Consider the following 15,676-nt stretch of genomic DNA (forward strand, 5'->3'; position numbering starts at 1 on the left):
TGCAGGAGGAGAGGAGGAGATATTAGTGAGTGTGAAGTGGTCGCTTGTGTGTGTGTGTGTGTGTGTGTGTGTGCGTGAGAGGATTCTGAGTGACAGAGAGAACATGACCATCGTGGGAGCTAAACTGCGTGTGTGTGTGTGTGTGTGTATGTGTGTGTGTGTGTGTGTGTGCGTGTGTATGTGTGTGTGTGTGAAGTGGCTGAGGCAGGCTGACATGGCAGAGGGGCCTCACACTTCCTGCTTGGCTGCTCATGCAAGCCTTTTCTTCCTCTTTCCTTTCCTTTCTTTCCCTTTTCCTCTCCTCTCATGTCCTCTCCTCTCCTTTCCTTTTTCCCTTTCTTTCCTTCCCTTTTGTGTCTGTGTCTATCCTTACTCTCGCACACCTTCCTTCCCTTTTGTCTGCCTCTTTTGCTCCCTCCTTCTTTCTCTTATTTCACCATCCCTCCCTCTCTCTCTGCCTCTATGCTCAGGGGAAAGGGTTGTCATTGTACCATCGTGTTGAACCACTGAGCTGCAGCCACTTCATACATATGGAGACTGGGGCCTCTTTGCCATTCTCTCTTCCACTCCCACACACACACACACACACACACACACACACACACACATAAAACACACAGTATTATATCGCTGTGAGCTCTACCTACACTCAGTACCTGTTGCTATAGGTTGATACTCAAACACACACACACACACACAGCCTGTAGTACCTGTTGATGGAGCTGACGCTGGGGACGCTGTCGTTGTCACACACTCTCTCAGCCAGGAGCCTGTCCCGGATCTCCCAGGCAAACATGGTGGGGTTTTGGCGTTTGTAATCGGCGATCTTGTCGACCACTTTGGGAGTAGCAACCTTTGGTTTGGATCCCCCGATCACCCCGGGGCGGATACTGCCCGTTTCATAGTACCTGCCAATCAAAGAAGCAGAAGAAAGATGCTCGCTCATGAGGGGCAACACGGGAAGGTTGTAATATTTCTAGAAGAAGTGTTGCATAAAAGCTGTTGAAAATTTGTTTTCAGTTATTTGCAGTGGTGGAAGAAGTACACAGATCTTTTACTTTAGTAAAAGTAGCAATACTATAGTGTAATAAATACTCTGTTACAAGTAAAAGTCCTGCATTCAAAATTGTAAGTAAAAGTAAAAAAGTATTAGTATCAAAATATACTTTAAGTACCAAAAATAAAAGTAGTCATTGTGCAGATAATATATATTATTTGATTATAATCATTGATGCATTAATTTGTTCATCACTTTAATGTTGCAGCTGCTAAAGGTGGAGCTAATTTGAATTACTTTATATACTGTTGGGTAGTTAATAATACCAATAATAATATATCATAATTTATAAGTTGATTCATATTTTGTATTAATAATCAAAATCTGCAAAATAACTAGTAACTATAGCTGTCAAATAAATGTAGCGGAGTTAAAAGTACAATATTTGCATCTGACATAGTGGAGTAGAAGTATAATAAAATGGAAATACTCAAGTAAAGTACAAGTACCTCAAAATTGTACTTAAGTACTTGAGTAAATGTACTTGATTACTTTCCACCTCTGGTTATTTGTAGTTTTTATTTCATATTACCTCTAGTCCCACAAGGTGTTTTAAATGTTATCTTGAAATTAAAAATGTTTAATCTAAAAGATCCAAAATGGGCTAAAAATTATTTTAATGCAACATGTAAGAATGATGAAGCTGAGAAATTTAATCACCACTGGTTCCTACTAAAGACGCAAATCTTTAACAATTGCTCACAAATATATAGTTTAATTTAAAGCTAAGTCCTCTCCTAGAGCAGCTGGGTACTGTAGTTTAAGCAAGAATTACTCAAACAGAATGCATTTATTGGGAACTATATTCTACTTCAGATTTGGTGCACTCGTGACACTTTACACCTTGTTCCACCTAGTCCCAACTCTTTCCCTCCTGGCTCCTCAGTAGATGAACGACCTTCCTCCTGCACTCAGGACTTTTCTCTGGCTTGAATTCAAAACTCTCTGACCTGTCCCTCACCCTCCTCCTGCTCCTCCATTTGCACCTGATCTTGAAAAAGATGACATTTCTTGAAGGATAGGTTCACATTCTCACTGTCCATATACTGACAAAGTGAAGCGAGGTGATCGATGCTAAATCCACCGAGTTTGTCCTGTGCAAGAAATACATTCTTGAATCCAACTGACGCTAATATCAGTCTGATTTAGTCAAATCAAGTGGTTCACTTTTCAAAGTCACAGTTGCTCTTTGTGTACAGTATATCCTCCAACTGCAGTTAACCAATCTTTTCAACACTTTTCTGGGGAAAAATAAAGAGAAGTTCGCACAAAAAAGGCAAAAACTTTGGAAGATATCCTCTTGATTTGAGGATTTTACAGCCCAGTTACCAGGAAAACAAATGTTGGCAGTGTACGTTTCTGCAAACCACAGATACATTGAATGTCGACGTTTTTGCATTGGGTCAGAACAAGTGACGTAGAAACGTATTCATGAAACACATTCCTGGTTTGCAGAAATGTACAATGCCAAAAAAATTTCTGGCGACTTATTGGGATTTTCACTCAGACTGCTGGATCCTCATATAAGCTTCTGTTGAACATTACGGTGTGTCGACAACTCACTTCACAGCCAGTATGTACAGGAGAAATAACTACAGCGCCCAATAACTCTTTCAATGTACATAAGGGCATGTGAGTATTGTATTGAGAGAGACTTGAAAACATACAAACCTATTCTTTAACCAACCACTTTTATATTATATCTAAATATGATGAAGACAATTACAAATATTACAAAAGCCATATCTGTTGACGCTGACAACTTGATTATCGTATTCACTGTCTGTCCCTATGCGTGGATAGGAAACGGATAACTCGAGCCAAATTTAAGACTATTGTAAAATTCTGTGGTAAAGGACTCCATTGGTATTTGTCTCTGCTGTTAGCTCTATTTGACCTTTGTTGCTGTCTGTTTTCATAACATCTTGTCTGTTAGATCGCTGCTGCTTTTGTATGTCTCGCAAAAGAGGCCTTCAACCCAAAACTTTCTCCAGGCAGTATAGTCGGAACATAAGTTATATTCAATGCCTTTAATTAGTCGGACATATTGGTATAACCACACAGGGTCTTCATCACGATGGAAAGAGTCAAAACTGATTGTTTACACCTGGTTCTCTACATAGACCAACAGATACAGAGAAAACTATTATTGGCATGATATCAAAATGTTAAATCAATAAAAAAATAAACTGACCATACAAATCAGACCATTCAGTAATATGCAGTCCCATCAGTAGGTTAAGGTTCCCTGGAAAACCCTCGCTACAAGTTGTTGTAGGATAATGTCACAGTCATTAGAACAAACTGTGGATAACAATATCTGATGTCCGACTCGTGCTGGCTGTTGTTTTCTTTGGCAATTTCACATCGTGACACAGAGGTAAGAAGAGGGTGGCACTGACACACACAAACACAAACACACACACTCCAAGATTCAGGCGCTTCGTGTCCACCATGGCTATTTCATGAATGTATTTGCATGCAGAAAGGGCATGGGGTGGGGTAGGGGGGCAGAGGGTGGGGGGGTGGGAGGACAGCAAATACGCTACACAGCTTGCAGAAAAAGGGGGGATGCTGTGTGTGGATGCAAGCTGTCAGTCAGTCTTAAACCTGCTCTCTCTCTCTCTCTCTCCCTCCACCGCTGTACGGTAGAGTTATCCCCTCCGTGAAGATGTGTGTTCCTGTATATGTGCGTTTCCTTGTCTCTCTTTTTGTGTGTGTGTGTGTGCGTGCATGTGTTGCACAATTTGACTATTCACAGCTGGAGTATAAACACAGCTAAAGGAGAAAAAAAACAATCTATTTCCAAATGGAAAACTATTTAAATTATTCACAGCTGAATCATTGGTGAATAAACGAGCATGGTTATTGATATCCGCACAACGATGAGCTAATACACACACACACACACACACACACACACACACACAGAGTGGTAGAGTTGGTGTTTTTGTTCTGCTGGCACCAGAGAGACAGAGAGGAGAGGATAAAACAACCCTCCCTCCCTCCTTCCATCCCTGGATCCCCTCTCCTCCCCCCTCACGGTAACGCTTCAGTGAGTTGAACGGCCAGGACAGGGGAGAGAGAGGGAGATAGAGAGAGGAAGACAGAAAGAGAGAGAGAGAGAAAGAGAGGCAAGGGAGAACAATGAGCAACACATTTTTTGATATAGCTGAGGGTCGCTGTAGCTAATCCTTCCCCTCCGTCCCCTTCAAATGGTCTCTCTGTCTCTCATTCGTTTTTTCTTTCTCCCTGCACTCTTCTTCTTTAACATGCCTTTCCCCTTTTTGATTGTGTTCCCTGTCTTTCTCCCTTTCTCCATCTCCCTCCGTCCTTTTTTTTAGGGGTGCAGAAATATGGTGCCACTTTCATTTTGATGCTAATTCCAAAAAGTGATGAATCTTTTCCCTTTTGTCCCCCTTTCTTCTCCGGGGGACGGAACGAGCAGGGATTTAGTCTTGAATTTAGCTTTGAAAAGGCAGAGAGAGAGAGAGAGAAAAGGGGGGTGAGGAGAGACACAGAAATATTGAGAGGGGTCGGATGAGAAATACAGGATACAGAGAGGTGAGAGGAAGGTTAAAAAGGCAAAACAAAATAAATAAAGAGAGTAGAGTGAGAGAAATAAGAGGCAAGCGAAAACAACGGCAGACGGCACTGAAAATGCAGCTTGTGGGAATCAAAGAAATGGACACTAAATGAGTCGGTGTGACCTTACAGGGGCTTCAGTTTGACACATGATTAGCCAACTCTGAACCTGAAGCCTGTGTTGACAAAAAAAAAAGAAGGGCTGCAACTAACGATTTCCATTGTCGATTAATCTGTCGATTATTTCCTCGATTAATTGATTAGTTGTTCGGCCTATAAAATGTCTATAAAATGGTGAAAAATGTCTATCAGTGTTTCCCAAAGTCCAAGACAACGTCCTCAAATATCTTGTTTTGTCCACAACTCAAAAATATTTAGTTTACTGTCATAGAGGAGTAAAGAAACCAGAAAATATTCACATTTAAGAAGCTGGAATCAGAGAATCTTTTCTTTTTTTAAATTACTCAAACCGATTAATCGATTATCAAAATAGTTGCCGATTAATTTAGTTCACAATTAATCGATTAATTGTTGCAAAAAAAAGCACTACGCAGAAAGACCCAAAAATGAACAATATACTTTTAGCTGTCCTGCTTCAAAGATTGCCCTTATGCGTAAAAGATGGCGTCAAACCAGGGAGCCGACCTTTTCACACACCTTAACCAAACCGTCCGAGGCGTGACAGGCCACACGACCTCACAGTCTGTCGCCAAACCGCTGAGTGTGTATGGTCGTATAGGTGACTGTGTGCCTTTTACCTGCCCAGTATCTTGCTGACACATCCGTGGCTGACTCGTAGTTGGCGTGAGATGTCGCAGGGCCGAACCCCTTGGTGGGCGAGTTCCACTATTCGCTGTCGAACTACGTCTGGGAGGGGTCTGCCGTTCACAAACACACCTCCGAGCTGGTTCACTCCGCCATGTCCTAGAAGAGAGAGAGGAGAGAGAGAGAAAAGACAGCGTTTGAAATGAATCAAAACAAGGTCAAGGATGAGTGAGAGAGAGAAATATTATGGCTGCCTAGAAATTTAATTAGGTTACAGGCAATGAAATGAGACAAAGATAAAGTTATTCAAATGTGAGTGACCAAATGAAGGTTGATGAGGATTTTAGAGGACTAAACGATCGTGACTTTAGCTACATGTGCGACGAATAAAAAGTACAAAATCAATGATAAAAACATCTTAATTGACTGCATCATTAAGGCCTGGTTTGTCCTCTAATTACATTTTTGGAAAGACACAACAGAAAATTGGACACAAGAATGTCACAAATGTTGTAACTCCTGCTTTTCCAACGTGATCCTCATGTCTGTCAACCTCATCGAATCTCATTTTAGATCAAATAAAACCATATTTTAAAAAAGACAGACTGACTTAGACCTGACACAAGAGGAACTACAGTCTCCAATCGCTGACGGCTGTACAGCTCCATCGAAGCAGCTGGAGAGTTAAAATTCCTTGTTAAAACTAGGGCTGTGTATTGGCAAGAATCTGGCGATACGATATGTATCACGATACAGGGGTTACGATGCAATATATTGCAATACCGTAAGCAATGTGATATATTGTGATTTTTTAAAATCTAATTTTAGGAAAACTGTCGAGAACACACCACCATATGCATAAAATCTGAGTAAAAAAAAAGTTGACTTTTTATGCAATCAAAACAGTGGGATCTTCATTTGCTTTGATCACGGTCCCTGTAACATCCAACATCATAGCACTACCTCGAGAGGACACATACACTGAGAGGACGCATTTCTTTGCAAATTAAATAAAGTATTGACTGAGTTAATCTTTTCATGTAAACTATTAATTAAAAATCAGTACAGTGTTTTTGAGAATCAAAACAGTATCAAACATAATATCGCAATATTTTCTTACACCCCTAGTTAAAAGGCTGTTCAGACAGACATTTATCATCACATCCAACGGCCACATTCCGGTCTGGATTAAAGCGTCCACATTTTATTTTATTTGCTCGGCTTTAATGCCGATCTGTTCTCACCCTCGTCGATTTCTCTTGTGCAGGGAAAGTCAACTGATCAATGAGGCTTCAACAGAAAAACAATGTTGTGTTGGTGCCATTAACAGATTGTTTCTGTGGGACAACAGTTGGTAAATTCTCACATTAAAAACATCCTTAGTGAAAATCTAGCTCCCTTGAATCACTGACTAGCACTGAACATATAATTATGTCCAAAAAAATCTCTTATTTTTCTCCTGGAGCTGCTTTGTGTGTGTGTATATGTATATTATTATTATTATTGTTTAAACTGCAGCAGAGCCACACTTTCTGGGCTTGGATCCTTCATCTGCTCGAGTCAATTTACTATCTGAAATACATCGGATCTCTCTCCTGCCACTGATTTATCTGGCTCAGCACAATAGTACCAGTTTGACTCTTCCAAAGTGCAAACTTTGCCCATTTTCACCCGGGGCAGAGTAAGCCAAGATCTTAAGTAAATGAGGGGATTAATTATTGACCAAGGCCTGGCCCCGGCCCCACTAATATTCCCCCTGAGGGATGAACGTATGGAGGAAATAAATGAAAGAGAATAACACTGGTATACACGAGAACAGAAGACAAGCTGATCCTTTACATAATATTGAGATTCATGGGATTGTTATAAAGTGTTTTAATCCTTCGCTCTTCTGCTACTGTAACCATTAGACGGAGAAAGTCATAGCTGCCTTTTAATTCATCTGACAAACTTCCGATTTTGATTGACGGATTTAAAACAGCAGGGACAATAAGTAGAAATTGGGTGTGAATTGGAGGATACAGTTTGCCCACGGTGACGTCTTTAAATGACTTGTTTTGTCCAACCAGCAGCCCAAAATGCAAAGTTACTCAGTTTTCTATTGTGGACGACTAATTATCACATTGGAGAAGCTGAAACCAGAAAATTATTGGAATTTTTGCTTAAAAATGACTAAAGCAATGAATCGCTTATCAAACTTATTGCCAATTAATTTGTTGTAAATCGACTAATCCAGTCATTCCAAAACACTGGGTTGGGACCCACAGATGGGTCGCAGAATATTTTATTAGGGGACGCCAAATAAATTTGCAGAATTTCTTCCATCATTTTTTATTTTATATCTGCAGTACACCTTTGAGCCACATGAGGGAGCCTGAATGTTCGTATTGTTCTGATAATTGTAGCCGACTTATAACACTAAATCTAATATGAAAGGCTAGCGTACATTCTGTTTGTTTTACTGATGAGAGGAAAAAACTAGAGCCTGTTTACTCCGCATTTATAAAGTATTTAGGATAACGTGTATATGTTTTCCATAACACATGCATAAAATAATTTATCAAACGTCTGCAAAAGAGCTGATTTTCCTCTTCAACATAATATACGGTGATGTGGAAATGGCAGTAAAAAATAATCAGGGACGTTCATTTATGCACAAATTTGCATGATTTATATTTATAAGGCCTATTGTGAATTGGGTCAAGATGGTTTCCCATTTTTAAAAAGTGGGTCCCCAGAAAAAAAGGCTTGGGAAACACTGGACTAATCGATTAACCAACTAATTGTCCTAGCTGTAATATCCCAGCATGCACCAGAGGAGAGGCAGGGTCGACCCCGGACGGGTCAGCAGTCGGCAAGCACTTAGTCTGACAAACACATCCAGTTCCACGCCTCCAAACAAACTCCAAACAGCAAAGCAAGCTAACCACTGTATCAGCCGATATATACGTACATATATCTACATATATATATAATAATATAATAATATAGTCAGCAGTGGTTGGATACAGTATGTAAGAGTACTAGTTAGGCCACTCCCCAGTAGTGTGTGTATGTGTGTGAGTGTGTGTATACAGTACTGTATATGTACATATCTCACCAAAGGCAGAGTATAAATCAACCAGATTTTTTTCTTCACATAATCCACTGGCTTTTGTATTACCATAGTGATTACGTCTTTAGGGGAAACACACAGACACACAGACACACACACTCACACACACTAATCCTAGCTGTGGGGGTAATAGATTTTAAACACATTACCCCAGCAGGGATACCCCCTTAAACACAAAGCTGTCCCCTGAACCTGTCCCCCTGTCCTCTCCTTCCCTCCATCAGCATAAAATAAAGAAACACACACACACAGTCTCCTTCAGCTCAAACACAAATAGATAAATACAGAAATGTGAAGTCTACAGTCTCATTCTGTGAAATCAAACAAAGCTATTTCCAAGCGGCTGATGCGGGCGGTCACTCTCTTCTCTCTCTTACTACTTTATTTTTGGAGATAGAAGAAGCCTCATTATGCAGATGCCTGCTGCAGACAGCACAATTTGAAAAGCAATCGCTCTTTACAAAAGACACCAATATATATAGACAGAGTCATATTTATGCAATGTGCATGAAAGCTGGGCTCAACCAAGGCTCAAAGACTAAATGGCATGAAATAGAACAAACCAGCGTGAACTTTAAAGACAATATAATCACATCAGCTGTATCAAAAGCATCAAATCTGTTCAATTAAAGGAGCAATCTACTAAATAAAGGATATGTGTTTTGGTGGGACAGGAGCATTAAAGAGGCACACTACCGATTTTACAAATCAAAATCAGTTAATTCATCATGCAGGATTACCGCTGCTCAGCTTGTAAAAACATTTATATGATGATGTCTTTTGAAGCTCTGGAGGAGCTTTGTCAAGTCCTGAGAAAATAACTCTCATGATGTTGTCAGTTATCCCAGCTTGGGGTTAAATCATTGACTGTATATAAGAAATAGTCACGTGACGTCACCCATTGGTTTGTGGACTGCCGTTTTGAAGCCTTGAGTTTGGCATTTTGGCTGTCGCCATCTTGTTTTTTTGCAACCAGAAGTGACACGAGAGGGTGGAGCTAAGTACAACCAAAAGCTGACATTTTAAGACGATCAAAATGTTACAATCAACTTAAATAAAACACACTGTGAAAGGGTTGAACTTGTGACACGAAAACACGGACAACTCCCAGACCGGGACAATGCCATGGTAGCGACCTGTCAATCAAAAGGTAGCCACGCCCTAAAGCATACCCTGCTTTATGGTCTATTTGATTCTAAATGGGACCATAATTTACTAAATGAACATCATGCTGTATTGAAGAAGACTTGAAACTAGCGATTGAGACCATAAACTCATGTTTACAATGTTTACTGAGGTAATAAATCAAGTGAGAAGTAGGGTCATTTTCTCATAGACTTCTATACAGTCAGATTTCTTTTTGCAGCCAGAGGAGTCGCCCCCTGCTGGCTGTTAGAAAGAATGCAAGTTTAAGGCACTTCCTCATTGACTTCACATCTCAGACCCGGAGGTTGCCCACTTGGTTGAACACTACAAATTACAGAAACACAATTTTAATGCAGTTGTGTCTAAAGCAGACATTTTGCATTATGGGAAATGTAGGATCCAGCCTTGAAGCTTGACCGATAGGAACTAAAAGTCAGGACCTCTGTGGGTTTCATTTTGACTATTCTTTTAAAAATCTATCTCTCACAAGTCCTCTACCTTTATGGATATGCAATACTCAATATCGCCCCTATAGTAAAACAATACTGCCCAGCAGGAACATCATCCTGGGTGAAGGTAGTATATGTTTTTTTGAGTGACGTGTAACTATTTCTTTATGCCTTAAGTTCGTCTGATGAGCAGCAGTGCAACAATATCACATGAAGATGATCCTTTGTCGGGAATTGACCTAATATTTTCAACTTGGTGAACTGGTGTACAGTTTATTTGTAATATTTGGTATCAATGGAAGAGGATTTGGAGCATACATCCAGGAAGCTGTTTGAAGTAATATTAAATAGAGGTCTTGTATTTATCCCGCATATTATGATGATGTGTTGGCTTCCCTGTGAGTGAGCCTGCTGGTGGTTTTTATACTACTCTTCTCCTGAGCCAGTGCAGGATGGAGAAGTCAATTTTATTCACGTGCATGGCCCAAAATCACAGCTCTCAAATTTGCCTCAAAGGGCTTTACAATCCGTACAGCGGACTACACCCTCTATCATTACATCCTCGATTCACTGGAGATACTTTTTTTTTTTTTACATATTTTGAGACATTTATCGCCTTTATTGGAAAGTTGGTAGCAGACAGATGATTGTAAGGTCCCCGGCTGGACTTGAACCGGGGATGTCCGCGCCCTTAAGCCACCTGAACCCCACTATTCTTGTATATTTTGTCCCATAATCCCGTGATTTTACTGGACATCATGACTGTAACATCCCACTAAGATGCAGAGAGAAAACTCATACACACACACACACTCAGATATTCCTCAAAGCGAGAAGGAACCTGCTGACCTACATGGACAAATTCAAGTCCTTAACACACACACACACACACACACACATACACACACACACACACACACACTCTCTCGCTCTCTGTGAATGTTTTGTATAGTTGTGTGAAGGCATTATTCCCTCCTCCTCCTCTCTTTATTATTATGTCCTGAAACCTTTCGATGAATAAAAGCACAGTTTTTGCAGGGTCGTTTATAGAAGCCGACTGTGCATACACGCCCTCCTCACCACAGGTATCTGCAGAGAAGAAGACTCTCCCTCCTCCCTCTCTCTCTCTGTCTCTCTCTCTCTCTCCCCCTCTTTCTCAGATAAGAGTAAATGAAATGGTTCCTTTCACCCTTCCTATCTGGGCCAGGGCATGAAATACGCCTTGCTTTGTAAAGAGATGGAGAGGAATGACTTGTGACCTACAAAAACCTCCAGATAACTATTTATTCACTTATCTGTGTATTTACTGTTGGCATTAGACGTTCAGACTCTCACCATTCTTGGGGTTCGGTTATGGGGATTATGTGTTTGAAATTTATTTTTTCCGAGCCTATAAATACTGATAGGGACAAACGCAATAACTTGCACATTCTATAAAGGCATTTGTTTATCGGCCACTGTAGCATAATTCTCTCAATAAGTAGCATTTTAAAGACTATATGCCATGTTTTTTACTCATCCATAGTATAGGCAAGAAACGGTGCTGGCTTAGACTCAATTTGATCTTGCAGTTTTTATCATCATAACAGGAAAATTGCCTTGCATTTTGGGGAGGAATCTATTCCCTTTCTTGTGGACAGACGCCTAAAAAGTGTATTTTTTTTTAATACCAGGACTGATGTTCCCTTACAGCTGTGTGAGTTTAGAGACAGAGGTCCAGCAATTCATCACACTGACCAAACAAATTAACCACTTGCTCCCAAAAAATTCAATCAGCATTGGCCTGGCTCTGGAGGTTTTGTTGCAAATGAGATACATAGATTCTGCCAAATGAGGAGGGGGGGTCTTGGCTTTTAAAGGTCTTTCTGTAAAAAGCTGAAGCTACAGTCTCTAGAGAAGGAGGGGGGAAAGTGTTGGCAGAGGCAGCAGCTTCATTTTCATCCCAGGGAGAAACCGAATCAGAGAGGGACAGAGACAGAGACAGCCAGGGGACCAGGGGTCATTATGCAGCCCTGTTGTATTTTATTTATTTACCCTTTATAGGAGCTGACTTAAAAGCCCAGCACTTCCTTAAATGTTTGATTGATTCACTGTTTCCGGGAGGAGAAAATACAGAGATAAAGCAGAATATATTGGAGCTCCCCCATCCAGAAAATAAAGTCCATTAGTCTCTCTCTCTCTCTCTCTCCCTTTCTCTCTCCTCCTTCATCTCTCATCTGCCTCTTCACGGCCTGACGACTCAAAAATAAAGCAAAATAGAGAGAAATAGCAACAAAACGCCACCGGTTTTCTCTCTCTCTCTTTCTGTGTCTCTGAAAAAAAAAAAAAGAAAACGGTTGAACTAGAAATTACTTTTGGCTGAAAACCTGTTTGGAAAGTTGCCCTGGAGAATACAGATGAAGCACATTTCCTTGAGCAAACAGTGAATAGATGTGTGAGATGTGCCAGGCAGGCGGTTTGGACGTATAGTGTTATTTCTCTCCTGAAAGGTGGAATAATTAATATTCTGTCGGTGAAGTGTGAGTCAGGGAATATTATAATAATATTATATATATTTATAAATATTTTTCTCGTATCAAAAGAAGTCAGTTTTACAGAGATTTCTGTGAGAAAAACTATGATTTGATTAAAAAAAAAGACTTGAATGACAGTATAAATTAAACTTCTGCTGTTTTTTTTACTTTCGTTTTACTCAGTGGTCAGGATAAAGTGTGATTCAAATGAGATTTATATATATATTTTTTTTTTCATATAGAAAACTGTGGTTTCTGCTGTTTTTTTACATTTTTTTCCCCCATTTTCTTTAACTCATGACTCGATCACCAAGGTATAGGCCACAGTCTCTCAGCCTACTTAGTATTCAGCATGCCAACATTACCATCACAATACGTGATTATGAAATTCAGCTCATTATCATCACAATTACCTGGTATGGATTTTTTAAAATCATCACTGCTTTATATATCGTTGCTTATATGTTTCAAAACACCAAAAGTTTGCAAAGTTAAAACCAAGTATAACCAAGTGACATGAACCATAAAATATTTACTTTTTCTTTTATTGTCAACATAGAAGACTGTTACACCCAAAAACGGACATAACGAATGTGAACTCAAAAATAAAGTAACTTTTTTTCGATTCTGAGATTATTTGGGCCAATTACAGCCAATCTTTGGAGTTGATTATAACTGAACGTCATATTAAATCACTCTATTTCCTCATTCACAACATCTCTTACTAAAAGGCAGGAAAGGGGTATTCCAAATAGGCTCTATATACCTACACAAATATACTATGAACTGTGCTTATCTTTGACCTATTAAAATCTATTATTGCTTGGTACTTTTTCCTCATTCGCCCACCATATAGAGAACCGTTTGTTTCGATTCCACTTATATATATATATATATAAGTGGAAATAACTGCCAGCTTATAGGGTGAGCACACACAGTCACACACAAAGTGCGCAGGTTTTGACTGAATCACTTAATGACCTATGTAAAAAATAATAATACAAAAACAGTAACCTAAAACAAAAAAAAACTCAGTAGACTATTATAACACACATATGCTACAGAAAAGACTCCTGATGGTGTGAACTTTAAGTATTTTACACACATACATACGCACACTTACAGCGCGCGCACACACACACACACACACATACATACAAAGTGCGCAGGTTTTGACTGTGTTACTTAATGACCTTTGTAAAAAATAATAATAATAAATAATAATAATAATAATAATAATAATAAAAAACAGTAGCCTAAACAAAAAAAAACTTTAAACTTTAAAATCAGTAGACTATTATAACCCACAGAAGACTCCTGACTGGTGAACTTTAAGTATTTTACACACATACACACGCACACTTTCAGCGCACACACACACACACACACACACACACACACACACACACACATTCAACAACATTTCCACGCGTCACAGTCGATTCCTCCAGAGTCTCTCTCTCTCTCTCTCTCTCTACCTTTGACATTTTTTAGGTGTAATCGTTTTAAAGCGTCTCCAGGCTTTGACATATATAACTTTAGCTGCGCTCTTACCGGCAGCACCTTCGCTTCATTGGCTCTGTGAAACTGCGAGGAAGAGGAAACATGATTCGTTCTAGTTTCTTTTTTCTTTTTTTCTTTATATACGTGTGTGTGTGTGTGTGTGTGTGTGTGTGTGTGCAGCTTTACTTTTTTTTATCCTGCAGGATAACGCACCGTGGGAACCTCTGTCAGTCACATAACACGGCTTCAAATACATATATATATTAATATATAAAATGCATAATCTATTGCACGCTGAAATGCTTGTATAGGACGTTTTATTCAGCTTTTACGCGCAAAGGGCAAAATACCAGGTGCAGGTTGCGAATATGGGTATTACAATTTTTTCTTTTATAAAAGTATTCGTGCATTCAAAATAAATAATTAAGCTTCTTGAAAGTACACATAAAGTTGAATTATTTCCTATTATTTGGGCAAATTACAGACAATCTTTTGGAGTTGATTACAACTGAACATATGATTTCAGATATTAAATGTGGGACTTTAGTTATAGCTGTATAAACAATATAACATTATCAGAATGAGAATCAGAATCAGAATCGTGTTTATTGCCAGGTGTAAGGGGTATATACTAGGAATTTGCTTTGGTGTTGTTGGTGCAAGTTAAACAGTATAATAACAAAATAATAGATAAAAACGTTAGAATAAAAAAAGAATAAAAAAATGTAAATTCTACCAATATACAATATACAAAATAATCTTATAATAAGTAATAATACAAAATTATTGTCTCGTTATATCAGTGTTTTTGTGCTAGAAAACTGAAATATTTTCATTTATTATTGATATCAACACTTGTGCAGGTTTGAAATAATAAAATAAAATGCCATGTGAAGGATGATAGCTAGTATTTGGGGAAAGAAAGAAAAACAAAGCAGAGCCCGCCATGTCACGACTGAATGAACCCCCTCCTCCTTCATATAGCCTCTATATACCCTAGATGTCCCCAAGCACCTGCTCATGCTACTGCTGCTGCTGAAGTGTCCTTGAGCAACACACTGCTGCTGCATGCTGCGAGGCTGAACCTGTGTGATCTCTTTCTGACCTGCTGGGCAGTAAAGGAGAATTTCCCTGCAGGGGATCAACAGAGTCTCACCTTGTTATTATTATAGTGTGTGTCTGTCTAACCTGGTTATTGTGTGCTAGAAACACTGTTACTGTTTGTGGATCAAGTTCAGCTTTTAGTCATGCTTTGTTACCTCTCTCTCTCTCTCTCTCTCTCTCTCTCTCTCTCTCTCTCTCTCTCTCTCTCTCTCTCTCTTTCTGACCCCTGCACCTCCTCTTCCATCCAAAGGCAGCAAACAGTTTCACACACAAGGCAACCAACAAATACAACACAAATGTAGGCCTGCATACACTGCATTTCACCATTCAATCAATTCAATCACCACGTCCCAAATTAGTCCAATTTTACTCACCTGCTTGATAAAATACTGCAATGAACAAGACATAAAAATCAAAGAGTATGGATAAATAGCAAATT

The 15,676-nt window shown here is 39.4% G+C and overlaps 1 protein-coding gene across 4 annotated transcripts in view; it reads right to left on the reverse strand.

Annotated features, from left to right (window-relative positions):
- The window catches only part of pax5 (paired box 5), a 64,189-nt gene that overhangs the window by 37,367 nt on the left and 11,146 nt on the right, over positions 1-15,676 (reverse strand). For all 4 annotated transcript variants that reach the window (XM_037764984.1, XM_037764982.1, XM_037764985.1 and 1 more), the window contains exons 2-3: positions 5,401-5,566; positions 711-908 (exon numbers count right to left, since the gene is read on the reverse strand). In XM_037764984.1, coding sequence (XP_037620912.1) covers positions 711-908; positions 5,401-5,566 — 364 coding nt within the window. The remainder of the gene's footprint in view (positions 1-710; positions 909-5,400; positions 5,567-15,676) is intronic.

The sequence above is a fragment of the Sebastes umbrosus genome, chromosome 3 (genome assembly GCF_015220745.1).
Source record: "Sebastes umbrosus isolate fSebUmb1 chromosome 3, fSebUmb1.pri, whole genome shotgun sequence".
Classification (NCBI taxonomy): Eukaryota; Metazoa; Chordata; class Actinopteri; order Perciformes; family Sebastidae; genus Sebastes; species Sebastes umbrosus.